This window comes from Epinephelus moara, chromosome 18 (assembly GCF_006386435.1).
Source record: "Epinephelus moara isolate mb chromosome 18, YSFRI_EMoa_1.0, whole genome shotgun sequence".
NCBI lineage: Eukaryota > Metazoa > Chordata > Actinopteri > Perciformes > Serranidae > Epinephelus > Epinephelus moara.
This window is the reverse complement of record NC_065523.1, coordinates 12,699,452-12,722,081: the sequence shown is the minus strand read 5'-3', so window position 1 is coordinate 12,722,081 and position 22,630 is coordinate 12,699,452. Positions and strand designations below refer to the sequence as shown.

General features: G+C 42.3%; 1 protein-coding gene across 1 annotated transcript in view; it reads right to left on the bottom strand.

Moving 5' to 3' along the window:
* The window catches only part of cacng2a (calcium channel, voltage-dependent, gamma subunit 2a), a 91,209-nt gene extending 78,493 nt beyond the window's left edge, over positions 1 to 12,716 (bottom strand). The window contains exon 1 of the mRNA XM_050070063.1: positions 10,406 to 12,716. Coding sequence (XP_049926020.1) covers positions 10,406 to 10,631 — 226 coding nt within the window. The 5' untranslated portion in view covers positions 10,632 to 12,716. The remainder of the gene's footprint in view (positions 1 to 10,405) is intronic.
* Positions 12,717 to 22,630: the final 9,914 nt, after the last annotated feature.

Here is a 22,630-nt window from a genome sequence, read left to right as displayed (position 1 = left end):
TGTTCCCAAGATATCTGGTGTATCTGCTGTCACTTATGTGTTTGAATGCTGGATTAAACATCACACACAGGCTCCACGTTGTCTTCTAGGGTAAAGTGTGATGCAAACTTGTCAGTTGGAGACTAACGATGAAACGTGCACGCAGTGCTGCTTAAAGAAATGTAACATATTGTATTTGCCTAATGTGCCACACCACAACAGCACTGGTATCAAACCTAAACAGACCTGAGGCTGCACTCGAAACACAATCAATGAACTCTGCACTGACACCCGGGTACCAGAGTCTGTTGATGCACATCGCTGTAACTGAAGAATTAAAGCAAACGGCAACTTCAACAGCAAATCAAGCGAAGGCCAGAGTCCTGCACTGTTCTCCGACTGTCTCTGGCCTCATCCTAATCCAGTAATGTCTGGTCTGTAATTTGCCCTTAGTGGGCAATAGAGAGGGCAAAGTGGAGACCAATAAAACAGTCGTGTTCGGCAGTGACTGTCTGCAGTCTCAGCGGAGGGCAAAATGAATCCCATCCATCGCCGGCTGCAGGGCAGAGTGACAGTGCAGTGCAATAGAGCTCAGTCACTTTACACAAGCTGCGACCAGCTGAGGGGGAAGGTAGTGATACCATCCTGACGGAGGCTCAGTTTCTACTCCAACAAGTGGCTGCGAGGCCCCTGAATACACTTTCCATCCACTCTCAACTTGTGACTAACTGTAATCCGGCCCATGCAGCTGGATGTACAGTGGATCGTGTGTCATAATACAGTGTAATGCCACTTTAGGGCCGGGACATTAGCCTGGGTGGGCATACTCCAGCTGGGTAATCCTTATCTGATTGGACTATGAGACTAATCCTGCTCTTCTCTGCCGCTCTGCTCTGCTATCTGCTTTTATCTCCGGCCTGCCTCTCATCCTGCCGTACACACTCACAACATCCCCATTCAAACATGTACAAGTACACAAAAGCACACAACATACTCCCACATGTGTTTTCAAATGCATGAACGTACACTACATTGAGACTCCCACTGGCTTATACATAAAAACATGAGGCAGTATGTGTGAACTGTGATCTGTGGTGATTGACAGCAGCTGTGGGAGGCCATACTGAAGTGTGGTAGCCATTTTAACAAAAACAGGATTTTTTCTGAATAATGTGAAAAACATTTGTGTGTGACAGTGTTTAAAGTCTTACCAAGGCCTAAACTAAAATTTAAATCTACAGTCGAAAAGAGAAAGAAGACAGTAAGTGAAAACGTTCACAAGGTCATATTTCTACTGGATTTTGGTATCATAAATTACTCAAATCTGTTCTAACAGTCGTATCTATTGTCTGAACACCAGTTTAGTTGATAAAAATGGAAATATGTTTGTCCATGTTTCCTCTGACTGTTACTGTGCACTCATCGGAAAAGGCTGTATGAGCAACAGTGAGGATGTTGAGGACTTTTTTTGCCATGAATTTTGCATCCCAGGCCCCTAAGCATCTGATTGGTCGTACTTGTTGTGGCCTTTTAAAAAATATTTCATATTTTTATCTCCAGAAAACATGAATAAAATTAAAGACAGTAGGCCTAAAGGACTGTATTTGGCTATACTGAGTTTTCTGTGAAGACAGTAAAGTAGTCATAAGACCATAGGAGCAGTGCTGCCGAAGTGTCTTGCAACAGAGGCAATAAAAAAACAGGAATGGTCAGACTTGTGATTGGCTATTTGGTAACAGTAGGACCTGATAGGTATAAAAAACTAAACACTGTCAAAGATAATTCCCACTGTCCTCAAATGAGACGATAATAAAGTCCCAATGTCCTTGTATGGGGACAACAGGTCTAAGTTAAGCAGAATGAAGTATAAGGTCAAGTAAACCCAAAATATGATGTCCTCATATGAGGACGCAGGGTCTCAGGAGGTTAAGGTGTGTTGACTGATTCATAATGTCAACTTATGCATTGACTAACATGCAAGAAAACATTCCACTTTAAAAGTTGTTGGCAGCTGCTGAGCTAGCCTTTGAATGACACAGGCACACACACTAATTGATTTTTTTCTCAGTTTGTAAACTAGTAAAGATGTACACAGTAGCAAAACATCATTTAATTTTTAAAACAGCAAGAAAGTAAAAACTTATGATGCTGTAATAATAAAACCAGACCCATATCCACGTCGGGCTAACTGTCAAATTGGCTTTGACTTTAGCTATCTTGCTAACTAGCATTGATGACGCATGCCCAGTTTCAAAACAAAATGCATCTGAAATTAGTGGAGATGCACTTGTAGCTACAGTGCAGGCCTGCAACAGCAATGGAAAATAGTATAAGCATTCTGCTGGAACACAGTTGTAAAAAGTTGTAAATGGTAGTGAGTGAACATAGCATGTCGTTCTTCAGTAGCAGTTTCCTTTATGAGTCTGAATGGCACCCGCCTCCTAAAAGTCCTATCCCCAGAAGAACCCTGGCTAAATACTAATACTACTACACAAAATTTGGTACATTCATGGTTTCCAGATGATGTATCTGAAAAACCTGGGTGATCCCCTGACATTTCCTCAGGCTCCACTATGAGGCTTACATGTGCGCTTTTGAGCTCAATGTCTCGACAACTACTAGATGGTTTGCCATGAAATTTAGGACAGGTTTCAGGTTCCCCTGAGGATGAATAACTTTGGCAATCCCTTAACAATTCATCTCACATCGGGTCAAAATTTTTAGTGTTTAGTGTTTATGACCAAATTCATGCAAAAATAATGACAGCCTCTGCTGCACTTTGGGTCTGCCTATAGCGACTGTCCTAACATGCTAAACTAAGATGGTGAACATGGCAAACATTCTTGCAAAATATCAGCATTTTTGTTAGCATTTAGCTCAAAGCACTGCTGCAGCTGCTAGCTGTTAGCATGGCTGCAGACTTGTTAAGCATAAATTCTAAAAACTGCCTGACATGTTCTCTCAAATGTGGGATTCTGATACTTTTCTCTGTCTTATGTAATGGTAAACTAATATGGGTTCTGAAGACCGCCTTAAGGAAACTGCGATGGTCATTTTTCACATTTTTTAGACATTTTATAGAGAAAATGGTTGAGCTTAATAGTAAACAGCAGATTGATGATGAAAATAATCAGAACTTGCTGTCCTAAATTATGTTCTGTGCACTGTAAGTACGTATGCAGAACATTGTGATTTGCCAGAGAGGAACAAGCACACTGAATAATGAACCTAACAGAGTTTATACAACAGGTAATAAAAGATAGAAAATCAGACACCATGGTGGCCCTCCTTCATCACAGGGTCCACCATTCCTCCCCCACACCTCCTCCTCCTAACTCTGTCTCTCTCCTCCTCTGAGGAGCCTGAGGGCGGCGCTGTAATGAAGATGAATGCCTCAGATTAGCAGCAAACGCAGAGTGCTACACCTGGCTGAGAGCACACAGGGGCACAGCGGCCGCTCTTACAGACGTCCCAGATAGGACGGAGGAGCGGTGGCCTCCAGGGCCCAATTCATCAGCAACACACATGTTTACTGCGTGCACCGCTCATGCCTCACCGACTGAACCTCCCTCTGCACCCACACGTTCATGGTAACACAATCACTGAACTTTAAATACTGTTTCAAGACTGTGCGACTGAACTGCACTCTTCCAAAATATTTCACAACATCAACAGCGGTGATGGTTTAGATTTTACCTTTAAAGACTGAAATAGTCAGAGCTGCCAACTTTTGGCTGTGGATATAATCAAACAAGTGAAAACATGGAGTCAAAGCGTTCACTGTGTCGTGATCAAACTCCCATCTTCAACTGAACTAGTTCACAAACGTCATACTCGGAGCAAAATCTGGAGAAAATGAACATCCAGCTGACAATAAAGCTTCTATGGGGAAGTAATAAAAAGTTGTGACACATTAACATTGTAATGTTTGTATTTTAATTAATTGATTAATCATGTGGTTTAAAAATGTTAGAAAATACTGCAAACTGTACAAAACACACAACAGAATAAAGCAGCAAATCCTCTGACTGGAGAGGCTGGAACCAGAGAATGTTTGGATGTTTTGCTGGGGAAATGAAACTCCTGAACCTGACCCGTTGACGGTATCAGCTATACAGCCTGTGCTTACTCCCAGAGTGTCAAACTATGTCTTTTGGGCAGTGGCACCCTTTAACGTCTGCATGAGATGCACCAGGCTTTCAACAAACTCCAATGTGAACCCATCCTCATCATTATTAGACAATCAGAGCAACAGACATGGTATAAACAGCGAGAATGTCCCCTTAGGGTGGGTGGAGAAGAGGTTGATTGGTCCAACAAGCACAGGATTTTGACTCAGGAGACCTGTGTTCGTGTCCCATGTGAAAGTAAGAGTCAGCACTGAGTTTTTTGTTATATCAGTCATTAGTCATGTGAGTTGTTAGTCAGTTTTTAGTCATTAGTCAGTTGTTTGTCACGAAAGTCGACTCACGTGACTAACATCAACCACAGCTTTGTCCTAAGACCCCTTTTCCACTGAACAAAACCCACTAACATCTGACTTTTGTATTTAATGGGAAAGGTTACAGTCAACATTCACACCTAAGACAAATGACTCTGCAGGAGTTACAGGTATTTATTGGCTTCAGCTCCCATTGGCAGTGATGGAACTACAACACCTGGGTGGCCCCTTCTTAGGCGCAATGCAACAAGGTGCCGCAATAAAATACTGTCCATCTCCATCCAAGCAGCACTCAGCGCTTGTTCAAAATTAGACACTGGGCCACTAAATAAGAAACAGACATAAAAAATAATTAACCACTGTAATATTTTCATTAGCCTCTATGCTGCTTTTTACTGGTTACTAACCAGGTTTTGGCATGTTTGCGATGCTGCAACGTCTATTTTTAGGGGTTTTCTGGCTTTTAAAAACAGGCATATATGCCCTAATTTTGGTGGAAAAGGGACATTACACCACCATACACACCATACATCATACGTCACTGTAATAATGCCAGGGGCTTCTGCCTGAGAGTCACAATATGACGAGTAGCGATGAGATCACGTTGAGCTACAGAAAAGACCCACCACTCTGTTGGAGTTGTTGAAACTACAGACACACTCGAAATTGTTCAAAATGGAGCCGGTTCCTGCTCTAACTACTTTATATTTGACAGGTTCATATACCGGCTCACAGAGCATACAAACACAACAATAGCTAAATCTAATTTTGGCCTGTTGCCAAGTTCCTCACAGAATGAATGCAGTGTAGAGCTCAATGCTACATTAGCTGGCCGAGGTGTACAAAACCCCAGTAGAGTTCAGTAAAGAAGAGATTCTGATTTTATTTTAGCTGATACAATCAATTAAAATCTGTCCAGATTGGCCCAGATAATTCTTTCATTATATATCTGTATATACAGACACATATATATCTGACTTCATCTTGCACCCCCCACTTCTAAAACCAAACCTACGCCCCTGCACCAGATACACAATCCTTTCTTCTTCCAGCAGTGAGATTATTTCTCTGACGAGCAGTAAGCGAAGCAGAGGTCGAGGTGATGAAGCACCCAGTGTGGGTATTCCCATTTTGCTTGTTCACAGGTTCTCCTCTCCAGTAGCTGGTTATACAAACACAAACCGTCGCCCACCTGTGTCCACTCTGTGCAGGATGTGTGGGCCAAACACACAGTCTGTGTTCTCTGCTGCGATAAGGACGGAGCGACGGCTTCAACCATCAGTCGCTGCCTGCTCACCAGTAAGGCTTCATTTAAGAAGAGCTGGGGGGAAAGATGAATACTAGTCATCTTTGCACTTTGAATTAATTGAGCTGAGCTGCAAACTGAAGCCTAATTAACATCTGAAATGTTAAACTTCACTCCTCCTGACTATCTAGGCTGAATTTGCAGCCTGCTTATCTCTGCCTCTCTGCAGCTGCATCCGCTCTGTACTTTTCTATTTTCCAACCCCCCTGCACCCCTCCGATTTTTGGTTTAAAATGTGCAAACTACCTATAATTAAATGTACTCGCTTTTTAAGACCCAATTTCCTGAGCAGGAAGTCATTTGAATTAGAATTTAAATGAATCTGACCCCGGTAAGTAAATGCACTGGCCCCCTTTTTCCACTCCCTTGCCTTTTCTGGGCCGGGGATCATTCATGAATCACAAATGACAAATCTGGGTTTATTTCCTGCCATTTTGATCTCGGATTCAAAGGGAGAGGCCTCATTGTGCCCATACAAAAGCAACATACACACACACGCCGAGCCAAGAGTGTGATGTTTTGATCTCGCCTTGACTCTGTGCCGTTTGGTTTGCCAATTAAATAATGGCCTGGCAGGGATAAAGGCCAGTCACTGTCACAATTACACTCCAGCTGTGATTAATCCCATGTGCATTAATGTAGGAACAGTTAATACACCGGAGCACACTATCAGCATTCAGTGTTATCTCTATATTCAGGCAAGAAACACTCACATCTGGAGTCGTACCGGTGAAACCACACTTTTCTGGTTTTGACACCTGAGCAGCTTCTCAGGAACAGCTGAAGTGTAAATCAGAAGTCAACTTCAATACCAATTCAACTTTTTTGATAGCGTTGCCCCTGGAACATTCAGATGCCTAAATGAAAACTTTTTTTCACACCTCACTCTGCTTGGTTGGAACTCTTTTTCTCTTGTTTAACAAATCAGCAAATGAGCCTATTTATACATTTGATCCAAAGCATGTTACAATTAGCATCTCAGTTCATCCATGACAAGCTTCCATACAAGGAAGTGGCAAAGCTAGAAAGTAAATAAGTGCTGTTTTGAAGTACTAAGCTTATAAAATACAGTTTATTGTTGTGGTCTCCAACATTTTTGGCTTATGACAAAAAGCAGTGCCAAGTTGGGGCCTTTTGTCATGATCCAGATGTCTGACTTATTAGTCGTTCCACCAAAGAGACATTCACCTGCAAACTCATCACACGGTCTCATTTAAATAACAGTTCAAGCCACAAAGCAGTAAAATTATCCAGTTCTTCACAAAATATGGGAAGCAGAACTCACGTTTCCATCTCTCTTCTACCATTAATCATCTCACAACTCTTTAAAGGGGTTTGACCTCTGGGTTAGGAACCACTGGACCAAACTAGCTAACTAAATAAGTAGTTAAAACTAGCTCCACCTTGAGCAGCAACAATAGTGAAATCCTGCTTACACATTGATGCTTCAGTATTAACAACCTATTAATGCCAGATATGATAATATATCAGTCACAGGGGACGTTCTGCTGCAGAATGAGTCCTTTTACTTTTGATATTTTCAGCCCATTTTGCTGATATTACTGTCCTAGATGACCTGTTCCACCTGCTGAGTCACAGCCGCCCCCTAAACTGGGCCAGAGGTCTCAAATACATCAGTGTTTAAATGTGTCTAAACACAAAGAGAAGTTCACAAACTTTGCCGGATTAATTTAAAGAATTGATCAAAGAATCTGTAAACAAGACTAAGAACCCGAACAAGCATTCAGAGCCAACTCTTGGTGCTGGACAGATATCGACGAGGACACAATGCGGTCATCACAAAGTACTGAGGTTTGATACCAAGTCCTACTTAAAGGTAGTCTGAGTGGGCGGAAGTTCGCTGCAGAGATCAGCCTCTCNCGTTTTTTTCTCCAATCTCAAAGTGAGAGTCGGCCCAGCCAGACCTTTCTTTTCTTGAGAAAGGTCTGGTGAGCGAGACTAACTCAAAGGTAGAGACTGTCCTCTCAAGAGAATGTCAGACTCTGATACAAGGGACCACTGTTTATTTCCCATTTCCTACCAACAGTCAAGTCTGCCATTGCTCCCTAAATGTAACCACATGGTTGTTCTTTTAACGATAACAACAAAGGTCTCTTGACCCAAACCCTGACCTATCCCTCACCTAAACCTAATCAAACCTAAAACCTGCAATACCTGATTTCTTTTTTTGGCCACTTGGGGGCAGCAGAAACAAACTGTGAACACAGCATTGACATATCATCATCACCTTTAAAGGTGATCGGGTGAACTTGTTGGCAAACAGTTGCTTGTGCCTCTTTTACACCAAAATAAGTGCGTGAACACAGGTTTTTAAAAAAACCCCGCCAAAAATAGGCACGGGTGCACAGCTCTGCAGCAGACAAGTATGCCTTTCTGTGTGTTTGTGTGTGGGTTTTTTTTACTGGTGTGTCATGTTCAACGTCACAGACAGGCCAGAAAACAGGTTAATACACAGTAGAAAGCTGCATGAAGGCCAGTGAAAACTTCACGATGGTTGCTTCTTTTCATATATCTCTTACTTATTCAGTCTCTCTTTTAAACTTGGTGTAGACCAATTTGGAATGATGTTTGAGTGCTGCTTGGGCAGAGACGGACAGTATTTTGTGGTGGTGCATCATTGCATCTCGCTGTTTAAGGGGCTAAAATGAGCACATTAGCCTTGGTGTTGAGTTTCCATCAATGCTGATTGGAGCCAGAGACGATAAATACCCATAACTACCGCAGTCATTTGACCCAGGTGTGAATTACATTAAAAAGTTAGATGTTAGCATGTTTTTTTGTGCAGTGGTAAAGGGGCTTCATTCACACATCCAGCAGATATGGAGCAACATGATCTTTCATTTGGAGACGTGTTTGTGTCCACCTGATTAATGTAAGTCCAGTATTAACTCCTCTAGCGCTGTTTTGGTCTCCACCTACTCCAGAGGAAGACATCTGTGTCCTTAGCTGCTAAATGCTCGACTATGTTCACCAGCTTGTCTCTAACTGTGTCTGTCTGCTGTTAGGTAATGTACAATGAGGATTTTTAGAGTTCTATAAGAGCATTGAAAGTGAACCAAAACAGTAAAGTTGCTGCTGAACAGCTAAACAACGAGCTGAAACCCACTATAAAGCTCCATAAAGCCAAGGGGAGTCCTTTCACAGTGCCACATAGCATACACATTGTCATTTAAAACATTATTATTGTAAAAATATTGATTTTAGGTGCTTTAAATTGGACTTGCCACTTCAAACCCAGTTATTAGGCTTTGAACAGAAGGTGCACAGAGTCTGACTGCTCATCACAGGAGCCAGAAGAGCATGAAGGCTTTTCAGGATCTCACAGCTAAGAAGATGAGCAGATTTGTAACGCTCTGCACCCTCACAAGGTTAAAGTGCCACACTCCAAGTCAGCACCCCAACGCCTCCGCTGGAACACACACGACAGGAAACACGCTGCCTCCGTCTGATGGGGCAGACGTCTCGAAAACCTGCGTCCAGGACGTGAGGCTGCTCGACATCTCGGGTCGAAGGTCACGTGACAAGCAGAGCCGGGGCCCCGTCATCATCGAGGTTGTCAGGCAGGTCAGCAGGCTGCACCTCTGCTACCATGACTTTACTTCTGGGGCTTCATTATGAAAATAAACACCCTGTCCAAACTGCCGGCCCTCTGTCACATCCTCTTTAACTGGATAGAGCCCCTGCAGCGTCCCTTAATTAGGGTTAGACCAGTGTATTGGTTTGCCAATATATCAGGCTGATATATGATGAAGCTTCCTCCCTAACTACAGCTCCTGACTGTGTTATTATTTCATTATTTACACTCTAACGTCTGACTAGAGAAACTGTTCCAGAGTGGTGTGGGAGGCTTTTATGCAACAGCTTCAGGCTGCAACCAGAAACCTGCTTCACCCTGCCTGCAGGAGCTGAACACGCTAACAGAACTATATTAATCTGGATTTAGGTGGAGAGCTTTAGCGTTGATGGTCGTTGTCCAAGTTGGCTTGTGAGCCCTTGAAATGAAGCAGTGTCTCCCAGCGTGTGTCATTTCAAATGTAAGGTGATTTTTCTTGCTCAGATTGTTTCGTTAGAGACGGGAATGAGTGAAACTATCTAGATTTCTGAGGAACAACACAAAGATGAGGGATGATGAAGGCAGCAGAAATAGGAATTATCTCCTCTCCTACTAGCTGAATGCAACCCCTCTGATTTATCTCACAAAACATTTGAGTGGTCCTCCCAAAACAGAATCCTGCTTATCTGCTTATTATCCTTTCAGCCTTTTAGAATGAGGCAATCTTTAACTGTGACAAATTTATGAATTGTCAGTGCAAGAAACACCTTTTAGATGTCAGAATTAGTATTTTTCATCTTGTCTGTCCTGTTAATAACCACTCAGATTTCTCTTGAGGAACGTCCAAAGACAGAAACCTTGTGTGCATTGGAATTTAGGAGTATGGGTGCACTCTCGCCATTGAATACCAATTTCCAGTCAAACCCTGCTGTGCATTTCATGTTGGGATTCAGAGGCATTGAGGAGCATCCTTACACTGCAAGTGGCATGGGAGGAAAGCACAGAAGAACATGTGTAGTGGGCTGCCAGGAAGACCCTGACAGCTTCAAACCCCACAAGTGACACCCTGTTGGGAAAGTTTTAGCTGAGAGTCTTTTCCTCTTACCTTCCAAGCAGCACGTCCTCCAGAGGCCCGAGTGGGTCATCACCTCCTCGTTCTTCTTGCTGGTCTCGTTCTCGCTCATGGACTTGGACCTGCAGACGCCGCGGGAGTACAGCCAGTAGTCCGTGCCGACCGCGATGGTCATGAGGCTGAAGGCCGCGAAGGCTCCCACCGTGGTCAGCAGCATCTGGACTCCGCGGTCGAACAGACCCATGTTTCCGCATTCCATGAAAGGGGGACCCCCTTTCCTCTTGATGTACAGGAAGTAAATATTTGAAAATTTGCGGGACCAAACCAAACCGAAAAAACGGGATATACTCGTGCGGAAGGAGAGGGAAGAAGGAGGAGGAGGATGCGGTAGGAACCTTATGGTTGCGTTTGGGTGAGGACCAAAACAAGAGAAAAACTGAGGATGGAGGTTTTTTGGTGGGGGGGAGGAAGGAGAGGAAGAGGCAGTGGTGTCTCTCCTCTCTGGCTGTTCTTACTTTGATACACAGAGAAAGATGAGGGAATGAGGTGTGCAGGAGATGACAGCACCTCAGCAGGCCTCCAGCTGCAGATGTATGGAGACTAACACTGAGCTTTAAAGGATTAATTATCTCCTATAGTGGCAGCCTTAAGACGGAAGTGAGATAAACCAAAGTGAGGTTTATTCTCTACAGGCCTGCGAGAGGAAAAAAAAACTTGTAAAGGTTACAGCTGAGCACAGAGCTGAATTAACATGAGCTCAAACGGAGCACAGAGATGGTTAGAGGGGGGGCGGTGTTAAGAGTAATGGCAGGCTTACAGTACAACAGTTCAATATGTCTGTTACAGTGAGTTACAGTTACTTTAGTCAGAGGCTATAACATTGAGAATTCAGAATTATACCTAAACCTCTAAAGATTATTAATAATATTATTATTCTAATGTGTCTTGTTAGTCAAAAAAGGGGGGAAGCAAGGATATAATAAAGTGGGGAGGTAAATGAAGGGCAGCAAGGGAATCTGTCATATTAGTAGAAACAAATGGACGGATTCAAGTCCTGTGGAGAAATAAAAGCGACTCCCGGGGTGTTTTTTTTTTTTATAACGACCTATTGTGGGGTTAAAAGAAAATATCACGCTGGCTTCTCACAACCCTACACACGGTGGAATGAGGAAATCAAGGCTCAACAAATAAATTAATTAATTAGCAGGCTTTAAAAAACACACACAGAGGGGAGAAAACAGAAACCGATAAAAACCTAAAAAAAAAAAAAAAAGAAAAGAAAGAAAAGAAAGAAATTAACCGCGTAGATTTTCCTTTTTCCTAAAATTTTGATCCCCAGTTTCCATATGTAGCCCTATAGCTCTGGGAAGGTTTCCGCCGAAAATGGGGGTCTGCGGTCAGAGGAGGTTCGGTCGTCGACGATCCGGAGAGAGCGGGGAGCATCCAGCAAGGCAAGCCGACCATCACTCGACATAGAGCCGGCAGGAGGAGGACGAGGAGTCGGTGTGGGCGCCGCCGCAGCCGAGGATGCTTGCACCGCGGATGGAGGAGGATGCTGCTGCCGCCGCTTCTGCGTGGATATCCAAATTCACCGTGGCAGTATCACACCCAGGACGGTCCCGTTTGTATAGCCCTTGCGCCATGTAATAGGAAGAAAAATAAATTCTGATGAATGTTGCAATCCCCCCTTGTCTGTTTTCCCCCTCCTCCTCCTCTTCTTCTTCTGTTTCTCCTCTCGGATGCAGGTTTGGCCGCTTGCAGGAAGAAGAGGAAGAAAAAAAAAGATATTACACAATCAGGAGAGCGAGTTGCACAGATCCACAGACAGAGCTGGTGTTGTCACGATGTCAGCGGCGCTATACATTCAGTACATTCAGGTTACAGCCTCTCTCCCCCTTTTGTCGGATGATGAGTAACGTCAGTGTGAGGAAGATGCTCTGAAATCTGCGGGCTGCTTTTTCGTCTTCTTCTTCGTTTTTTTGAAAGGCCCACAGTGTGTGTGTATGTGTGTGTGTTCCCTGCTGCAGCAATGGAGGCTCGTTGCTGGAAAGATATTAAAGATTTTTTAATTCCGTTTCTGTGAGTGGAGGGGGCGGAAGGAGGGGGTGTAGCGATGGTGGACTCTCACTGTGTATGTCTCTCTCTCTTTGGTTGGGTAGATGGAGGATGACTGAATTGCATTTGTGCATACAGGCTGAGATTTATGCATTTAAGGCTTATTATTGTCCGATCCAATTGTTGCAGCACTCTCTCACGCATGTCCACCCCCTGAAGTAATCTCACTAAATGTCCGACTTGCGGCTCCACTTATCTCGCTCCTTCTTCTTCTTTTATTTTATTTTATTTTTTCCCTCTCTTGTCATTAATAACTGCGATCTTATGATTGCAGATCACAGCTTTAGAGGCAGATACGGTGTCATCCTCTGATTAGATGGTCTCAGTGAATGATAATTAGCAACGAGGATGAATCTGGAATCTGATTTTGTTCAAGCTGAGGGTTAAAATTTATGAGGTCAACACTGAATTTATTATTATTATTATTGTTTTAAAGATCGACTTCCATGTAATTAGTGTGCGGTATGAGCACACAGATGATGTGTGTGTGCCCGCGTGCGTGTGTGGTGCTGAAAGGACAGCTCCCTGCAGCTCTGCTCTCCCTCTGCGGAGTTTGTCGCCCCCTGCTGGTCAAAGGTCTTTATCACCACTAACAGCTTGTCACGTTGTGGTGTATCTGTGGCTCAGATCAGTTATGGTTTGACCATCTAATAATTATAATAATAATAATAAGAAGAAGAAGAAACATTACACAGGACGTTTCCTAACAAAGTGGTTTACATGGTTGAAACAGGAACAAAAATCATTTCAGGAATGCAATGAAGTAAAATCAGACAGTTACACACAATACAGATTTAAAATGGAAATAATATACCTGAAAGTAATGTAGTAGGCAACAACATTATTACTTGAGACAGGCATCTGTACGAGACAGGCCTTTAATTCCTTTCACACAAAACTGTTGCTCAAATACAGTCAAATTGTTTATTTAAACCACTATGAATATTACTTGAAAAACCCTTTTGATTCTTTATATCTGTGGACCCTCACGAGACTAAAGGAATATGAATATATCCAGGGTCATTGAGGACTGGACTCATAATTTGAGGTAGCCAACAATCTGGTTTTATACATCTGAAGAACCTTGATAAAAAAAAATTAACTGCTTGGCAACCAGACCAGGCGTCTAATTGAGACAGGCATTTAGTTGTCATGATGTGCAGCCACACTGGTCTAGTAAAAAGGACTGGGCGTTTGATTGGGACTAGGCTTTTAAATGAAGTTTTAGGGTATATATGTAAGTAATTTATATTACATACTAAGACAGGTTAATATTTTGAATGATAGATATTTGGTCATTAATATATATTTACATGGGTTATATTTGTGTGGCAAAGTTAAATGGTAATAAAAACTGTAAATTTAGAGAAGTCCAAGGTGTCAGTTTATCTATATAAGGAAGTTGTTTCTTTTCACTCAATGACTTTGAAGAAAGGGGTGGGATTTAATAAGTTTATACTTCCTCCCAATCCTTTTTGGATGTTTAAATCAAACTAACTATTCACTGACAATTTGGTCTTATATTATGCTTTTCATTACTTGGAAGTATTACTTTCTGTCTGTCTGCCTGTCTGTCTGCATGTTTGTATGTTCATGTATTTTTTACATGTTTGAAATACATATCAAATATCAATATCATTAAAAAAATGCTTTTTTTAAAACAAGTTTTAAGAGGTGATGCTAAAGATGTCACTGATTCTGTAAGTCTCAGATCTTCAGGCAGGGAGTTTCAGAGCTCAGGGGTCCTGACTGTAGAGGCCCAGGTGCCTTTTGAGCTTGGACTTGATTGAACAGCCAGCAGAGCCTTGTCAGAGGGTCTAAGGCTGCACTCCGGCCCGTAAGGGAGCAGTAGCTGAGCAATGTAACTGAGAGCTAAACCATGGAGTGCTGTAAAAGTAATCAGTAAATTTTTAAAATAAAGTCTAAAACTTACTGGTAATCAGTGAAAGGGGGATAAAAAAAAGTACCAAGAAATTGGTACTTATTGCTGCTTAATTTAAAAGTGTTTCTTAAAAGTCAAAAAGTGTATTTTGTTATTGTTCCTTTGCTTGGGTGTTTGAGCCTCACTGTGCAGGATGATCTATGTGGAGAGTTTAACACTTCTGTCAAAGGAGGAAAGGATCTCTGTACTCATCTTAATCCTGAGTTTAGATGTGCACATGCATATGAGCAGGCTTTTGTGACATTACAACTTGTCTGAAAGCCAATCCTGGTCTATTATGGAACTGAAACAAGTGTGAGGTGGGAACTTGAAGCCGCAACTGAGAATGTACTGCAGACTGACCAATACTGGATTTTTGAGGCCAATACAGTTTTGTTTTAAAAGACCCAGTAATTAGAGTTGTTTCCTTTGATACTCTTATAGGGTAAGTACTCGGATCCTTTAATTAGATAAAGTACGTACAACAATGTAGAAATACTGTTACCAGTAAAAGTCCTGCATTCAATATCCTACTTAAGTAAAAGTACAAAAGTATTATCAGCAAAATGTATTCAAAGTACCAAAATTAAAAGAACTCATTCTCCAGTTAGTGACATATTATTATCAGTTTGTTAGTACGGATGCATCAACATATAAGCTGCATGTAACTGTTGGAGCTGCTCAAGGTTGCGCTACTTTTATGTACTCTACATACAGTTAACTTAAATCCAGTGGTTCCAGACAACGGGATTGGGCCCCCCCCCAAAGGGTCGTTAGATGATTATTGGGAGGGAGAAGAAGAAATGTGGTTCTGATACACAAGTTTGTATTCATTTTGGGGCCTTTTTCCTAATCATTATCTTTATATGAAATATTGAATAATTTGAAGTTATCTAAATTAAACCAAGTGATACATTTTGAGGGGAAATCTATGCTAACAACTCATAGATATCTGAAGCTGATAAGGGGCTCAAACTACTCGCTTGTAAGAAGTCACAAGACAAAAAAATGTTTGGGATCCACAAGTTTAATCTTAGATTAATTTTATGAGCATATCATTAATGTTTTTATGTCAAATCTTGATCCGACCAGTGAACATAGTTGTAAAAGTAGTGGAGTAAAAAGTGCAATATAAGATATAAGATAAAACAGAAATACTTCAAGTGCTTAACAAAATTTTACTTGAGTACTTTACTTAATATCTATGGAAAACATTCTTGCACTTCCTGCATGCATCTCACTGGAACCAGAGGATGTATATGAATTTTTTATTTTTTGCTACTTTTAGTGTTTTGCCTGTCTAATAGCTTTAAAGTGAAATCTCCTGAGTGGCTTCAGACTTTTTACTATTGAATTTAAGTCACTGAGCTAACAATTTCCTCTTTCATTGACTTTCATCAAAGATACTTCACAGGTTGCTCCCATGTTCAATATGACATATAAATAGCTTTCATCAATGTCTTGTTCTTATGAAATAATGAATCATCTGAAACAGCAGAGACAAAGAAATTATTTCCATTGTCAGAGTCTACCCTCGTCCACATTTACGCCTGTGTCAGTGCATCGTGAGCAGCCTAAGCTTTGTTTTTTGGATCGAGACCTGCAGCTCTGATGATGTGGGTGAAAAATGTTGCTCAGCTGTTCATGTAACCGACAACGTCAGAGAGAGAGTGCCTGTGCAGGTTGGATGTCTCCTTGTGAAAAAAGTCCTCATCATGTTTCTCGCAGGCCTCCGGGCCACATGTCAGATACTCAGATGATCCGGTCAGAGACACGTTTGGACAGGATGATTTCTGCTGCTCTTAGTTCAGCATTTATAGTCTCTGAGCCGCTGAGTAGCTGCATGTTGAAGCATGTTTGAGAAATGAAAGGTTTGATGCAGAGAGTATAATGATGTAAATAAATAAAAAGAAAGTAAACCAGAACAGGTGAAAAGGTAGATAAGGCAGATTCTTCGCAGATCATTTGAATGAATTTAAGCTGTGGAAGAGGTCTTTGCGTTCTTTACTTCTAAAAGAAATGCAAAAATAATAATAAGAAATATATACATTTAAACAAACATTGCCTACACCCATGAAGTAGTTGGATATGACAATATATACAATGTGTTTAGATAATGTATGGCAGATATTTACAGTGTGTATTTAAACTAAAAATCTATAATATACTGGTAAGCAGGATGCTTGGTGTTACAGGGTTGTTGCACAGGGATCGTCTTGACACTACAAACTTGTGTTAAGTGTTCATTGTGTCTGATTGTTTTGGCGGACACAAGCAGCAACCTGCAGAGCTGAGAAATGAAGCCAGAGCAGAAGTGCCAAAAACTGCAGTTCCTCTAATGGCCACTTGAGGCTGACTCCAGGAGCCAGTCAATCTCCATTAGTCTCGCTCACCAGACCTTTCTCAAGAAAAGAAAGATCTGGCTGCGCCGACTCTCACTTTAAGATTGGAGAAAAAACGCCCCGGCTTTTTTTAATTTCTTCCAACCAATCACAATCGTTCTTGGCGGTGCCACAGCAACGGTGCGCTTGAAAACTGCTACACAACTGGAGGTGGTAGGGCGGGACTTCAGCGGGTGGCTCGTTCCGCCCAATGAGAGGCTGATCTATGCAGCGAACTTCCACCCACTCAGACTAATCTACATAGACCCCCATGTTAAAATGCCCACATTAACAGCAGAAATAAACATGTTTACAGCCTGGTACAAAACAGTTCTGGTCTCTATAGCTCATGTTCCTGTTCATGACAACTGTATAGTGGTGAAGAACTCACCCGTTAACATTTTATTAAGGCTTAAAATTACGCATAAATTAGGCCAGGGCGGCTTCGAGTCTCAGGCTGTCTGTAACAGAGCATGTGAGCGGAGCGGAGCGGGAAGCGGAAAGCGGAAGGATTTTGTGTTGAGCGAGGAGCGGCTATTCTCTCGCTCCAATTTCGCTCTGGTCGCTCATGCCCCATCCAGAATGCATCTTTGCACCTGCGCACACCCACACTATTTTCTTTCAAAACTATGGAGTTTACTGTGTACTTCAGAAAAGAAACTGAGAAGAGAAGCAGCGGTACCTTGGAGAACGGTCCCTAACTGCGGGGAGAGGCGAGAGGGCTTCCCCGGAGGTCGGCCGCTTAACCCGGTCCGTCTCCTCCACACTTTGACTTATTTCCACCCTGCCGACAGCAGTACCGTGTAGAACAGTCCCTAACTGCGGGGAGAGGGGAGAGGGCTTCCCCGGAGAATCTACCAAGCTCATGTTTTATTTGTGAATAGAAGATTACAGGTTAGGGTAGTACGACGCAGTTTTTTTGAGCGGAGTGGTGAGCGAGTGGAGCGGGATAAAATTTATGATGGAGTGGAGCGAAGAATGCACAGAATCAAGCGGAGCGGACGAGCAGCGAAAAGTGACAGGTCTGTGAGCGAGGAGCAGAAATTTTCACCCGCTCCGCTCCGCTCACATGCTCTGGTCTGTAATGCATCAGCACAGTCTATGAGTGAGCCCCTCGCCCCTCGCTACTTTACATATGGCCCCTTCTGGTGCCAAAAAATCAAGATAGCCACGGCCAAAATGCCAAACTAGAGGCTTGAAACATCCCTCGGAATATGTGCCAGGTTTTGAGGCCAATTTCACAGTTGCCACACAATGTAATTACAACTTCTGTGTCTGTTATTTGATGCCACTGGGCACAAAAAGACTTTTCCCTAGACTTACATTGTGAAAGAGACGTCTGTAAATCAGTGGATGCAGTTTTTTGAGCATCACTACCCACACAAAATAACTCTTTTCACAATCGGGCTTTAATCCACGGTCCAATAATACCTCAAAAGTCTAGAAGAGCTGTGCGTTTAAATCATTTTACTCCCATTCAATTTAGCGGAGCACTAACTCAGAAGTCAGTTAGTGCGTAAGTACGTTCTATAGGTGTACAGTGTTCTCTGGAGCGCCCAGAGGGTAGAAGTTTGAATAGGATGTGTCCAGAGTGTGAAAGGTCTGCAGTGATGTGACCTGCCTGTTTCCTGACTCAGGAGATGTATACCTCCTGGACAGAAGTCAGGCTGGCACCAATGCTTTTTTCTGCAGTCCTCACTGTCCATTGTAATCTGTTCCTGTCCTGTTTGGTGGCCGATCCAAACCACAAACTGATGCAGACTTGTCACTATCCTGAATGAGGCCAGTGACTGTTGTGTCGTCTGCAAAGTTCAGGGGTTTAGCAGACAGATCTCCTGAGGTGCAGTAGTTGGTGGCAGAGGTGATGTAGGTGCGGACATTTCCAATCACCTGTCTGCCAGCTCCACTAACTTTGTGCTCAATGTATGCTTTTATGTCTATTTTGCAAGTGGTGGTGGTTGTTTTTCTAGTTGGCTTTGGACTGTGGGGCATGAGGCTGAGAGCCACTCATCAAGATGAGGAAATCAACTCACCAGTCTGTAAACTCTCCTCCTGCCAATTTCTGCTAGCTAGCTGCCAGCTAGCCAGGTCGAGGTTTTCAAATGTAAACATCAATAAACATCGAAGAAAAGATGGAGAAAATGGGCACCACCTGAACTAGCATCCTGCAAGCCATTGCACAGGCCTTGGAAAATGAACTGGACGACCTCTATGTCGCATCAGTTTCAACGGAATATCAGGGACTGTATTATGCTGTGATCCACTGAAAACTGGCTAAATCTCGCACAGTGCCACTTAACCAGGAGACTTTTGTTCTATCTGCCAATCTGACAGAGCAGAGGACTCTGATGAGACAAGGAGAGGAGGCATGTGCTTGGTGAATGAGGACTGGTGTGTCGGTAGGAATGTGAGGTGCTGTCCTGATACTGCTGTGAATCACTTCTATACAACATTCAGAGTGGCGCTGCCCATGTTCAGGAGAAGCAACCATATAACTGTTTTGTTGGAGTCTGGATGTGGGGACTGTTTCCACAACCAGACACCATGGATTACCAGAACCATCTGGAGACATGGACAATTTAAAGGTGCAGCCAACAATGTAAGAAGACACAATATCCAATAATCCAATAATCAAATAATCCAATATAATATACTGTATATGATTCTGAAAAGTAATTTTACATTTCTTTGATGCTTGTATACTTTTACTAAGGGATCTTGAATGCTGGACTTCTACTAGTTACAAAGTATTTCTAAACCGTATTGCTACTTTTACTTAAGTAAAAGTTTTGAGTGTTCCAATATGGCAAAATTCATTCACAGATCTTAATAATCCACTAATGAAGTATCAGTACATAAGCAGCATTTTAATGTTGGAGTGGAGCTATTTGATCTACTTCTATTTTCATTATTCTGGGTAGTTTATTATGTAAGAACACATTAGAAGTTGTTGTTAATGCAAATTGTTACTCTGCATATTAACAGGAACTTCAGCTGTCATATTAATGAAGTGGAGTAAGAGGTACAATGTTTAGTGGAAAGTAGCAAACAAATGTGAATAAATCTACTTGTAACTACTTGAGTAAATCTACTAAGTTGCTTTTTCACTACAGTTGAATGCATTTTTGTCCTTCACACATTTCTACGCTCACACTAAACTCACACTCTGTGCTGAACAAGAGGGACCATAGATTCAAAGATCTGTTTAGTCTGTCGCTGAGTCTGTTCCTCAGCAGCCACATTATGAAACCAGCATTAATTCCACAGCAAAGTCTCATTGAAGCAGAATGAGATACCAACACTTGTCCCTGAAGAGAGACCTTGAGCTCTGACTAAAGACCTCTCTGATTCGCCTTCTCTGCCAGGATTTGGGACACCCTTCGCTTTCATTAAACAATTATCCCTGACAGGCGAGGAGGGTGCGCAAATCAGGTCCCAGGCCTGCACCCACACTGGTCCCACGTGGACTCTTTATGCCAATCTGACATTAACTCAGCAAGCTGCAAATCCAGCCCTAATCAGGGCCTTGTTAGAGCGTCCCCCGAGCATTGGCTAAGGGAGTGCTTCCAGTAAATGTTCCTCTGGAGTAAAAGAAGAGAGGGAGGGAAAGAAAACAGAGGCTCTCTTTAAGGTGGTCGCACTTTGAACGTTTCCATCCGAAGTAATTGAGCCTGATTAAAGGGAGTCTCTGGGTGAGGATGCACCCTTGGGCTCTTTGGTCCACAGGGTTAAAAACATTTCTTCCCTCCAGGAAAGTGAATTAGATTACACGGTGCATTTGAGGGTGTTGGATTAGATGCTTTAACAATACATAATATATATACTTTTTAGGTTTTTATGCTGGCAACCATCAGGATTTTGTGCTCCTCATCATCTTTGAGTCAAACGGTCAGTCAGTGCTGTGTGACTCCGGTTCTGCTGCATGTTCTGATGTTCTGCTTTGTGTTCTGTTGATGTCGTTCTGCTGCCTTGCGTGTGTAAGGACACCGCTATGTCAGCAGTATTTCCACTCTGATCCCAGAGTGTCTACACTGAGCTGAGAGCAGCTGAGTGAGCATTTTGACATGACAGACACACACACAGACACACACGCACGCACATACTGTCCTTCACACACCGTGTATGCTGCTCACGGCCGGACTAATCCTATTCAGGGGCATCGGGGCAGAAATGTGCTATTGGGCTCTCACTGCCTCCCCCCCATCTTCCAACTCACCTTCATGTTGCTAATTCCCAATGAGTCCAGTGCAACCAGTGCTTCCAGGCTGGAATACTACTTTTTTTTGGATTTAACTTTATCAGGAAAATGCCTCGTGTGAGCACAATATAAAATAAATATGAAACATGAAATGAAAGATTGTCTAAGGTTGCTTGTGGGAAAGACACATAGTAATCACATAGAAACTTTACAGAGAAGGCCTGACTGGGTATCTGAGATGTAAACATTTTACTACTAACTATCCTTCACAATGGAACAGCATGTGCATTGTCAAGACTTTACGTTTTACAAAGGAAACAAAGGTATGATTGAGAATACCATTTATTGCAAACCCTTAAGCAGAAGGACACTTAAAAAAGCTGAGAATAATCACCTACAAGGCTCATCCACAATACTGCATTTGCAGTTCTGGTAGAGATATGTGGAAACCAGTTGCAGTGGACCAGGAGGAGCAGTGAGAACTGAAGGTGAAAGAGTTGCAATTTCTGAGTTTCCATTTGGAAAACACCCCCTGCAGTTGGATTTCTGATTCGAAACATTAGAAGAGCCTTACCAGCACTGACCTCAAAATCCAGTATGGCTGCTCGGTGCATCAACAGTAGCAAAAGCTATGTTAATTCATCATTTATTAGCACAACAGCTTTATTTGTCTCTCATGAAAACAGTCGTACACACACAGTCTTGTCCAATTTCTATCCATGGAGGTGTGGCCATGGTGTTTGTATGCACAAAATACAGCACATTGCCTCATTATCAACTGGTATTGCTAATAATGGCTGACCCTGCTAACAACATCTTAGTTTTCCAACTTGTACTGGAACGCGGTCAACTCGGGTGTGACGTCATTCTCAGCTACGACTTCTGAGGTAAATGAAACGCAGCTTTACTGCTGTGATGCTTCCCACGCAGAGCCACAGAGGATCAAATTATGGCTATTAGTTTGGACATTAAATATCTGGTCATATAGGCAATTGAATATAGGTCAAAAAGGATATTTTACTCAGCATCCTAACATTTTTTGTAATCAGGGGTGTAGTGTAACACTGCCAGGGGACATTTTACAGCACAATAAGTACTTTTACTTTTCATACATTATGTACATTTTGTTTTATTTAAGGTTTTGAATGCAGGATTTTGTAATGGAGTATTTTCACAATTAGATATTACTACTTTACTTATTTGATTCTTCTTCCACCACTAAGAGGGTGTAACGCTTGGACACTGAGCAAGGGAACTTCCACCCGCGGATAGATTTGAAATCCTGTTCAACCAGTTATCCAATGAGAGTCATACATCTGTTCTAGGTTCTAGGTGTTTGCCTCATGTCTATTAAGTCTCTGATGAGGACACAGTTTAGTGTGTTTCCCCAAGGCTACAGATTCAGCTGCATGCTGATGGAAGTTTCAACAGGTTACTGTATTTGAGCTACTCAAACTTTTCCCAGCTTTGTGCATGTTTACTTTTAATAGCCCAATTTAAATACATTTTCTTGATCATAGTTTTGCTTCATAAATACTTGTTTTCAACGCAGGACCTTTACTAGTATTGGAGTAGTATTACAGTGTGGCATTACCTGAGTAAAGCTTAATACTGAAGGTGCTTTACAAAGGTAAGTGACATTA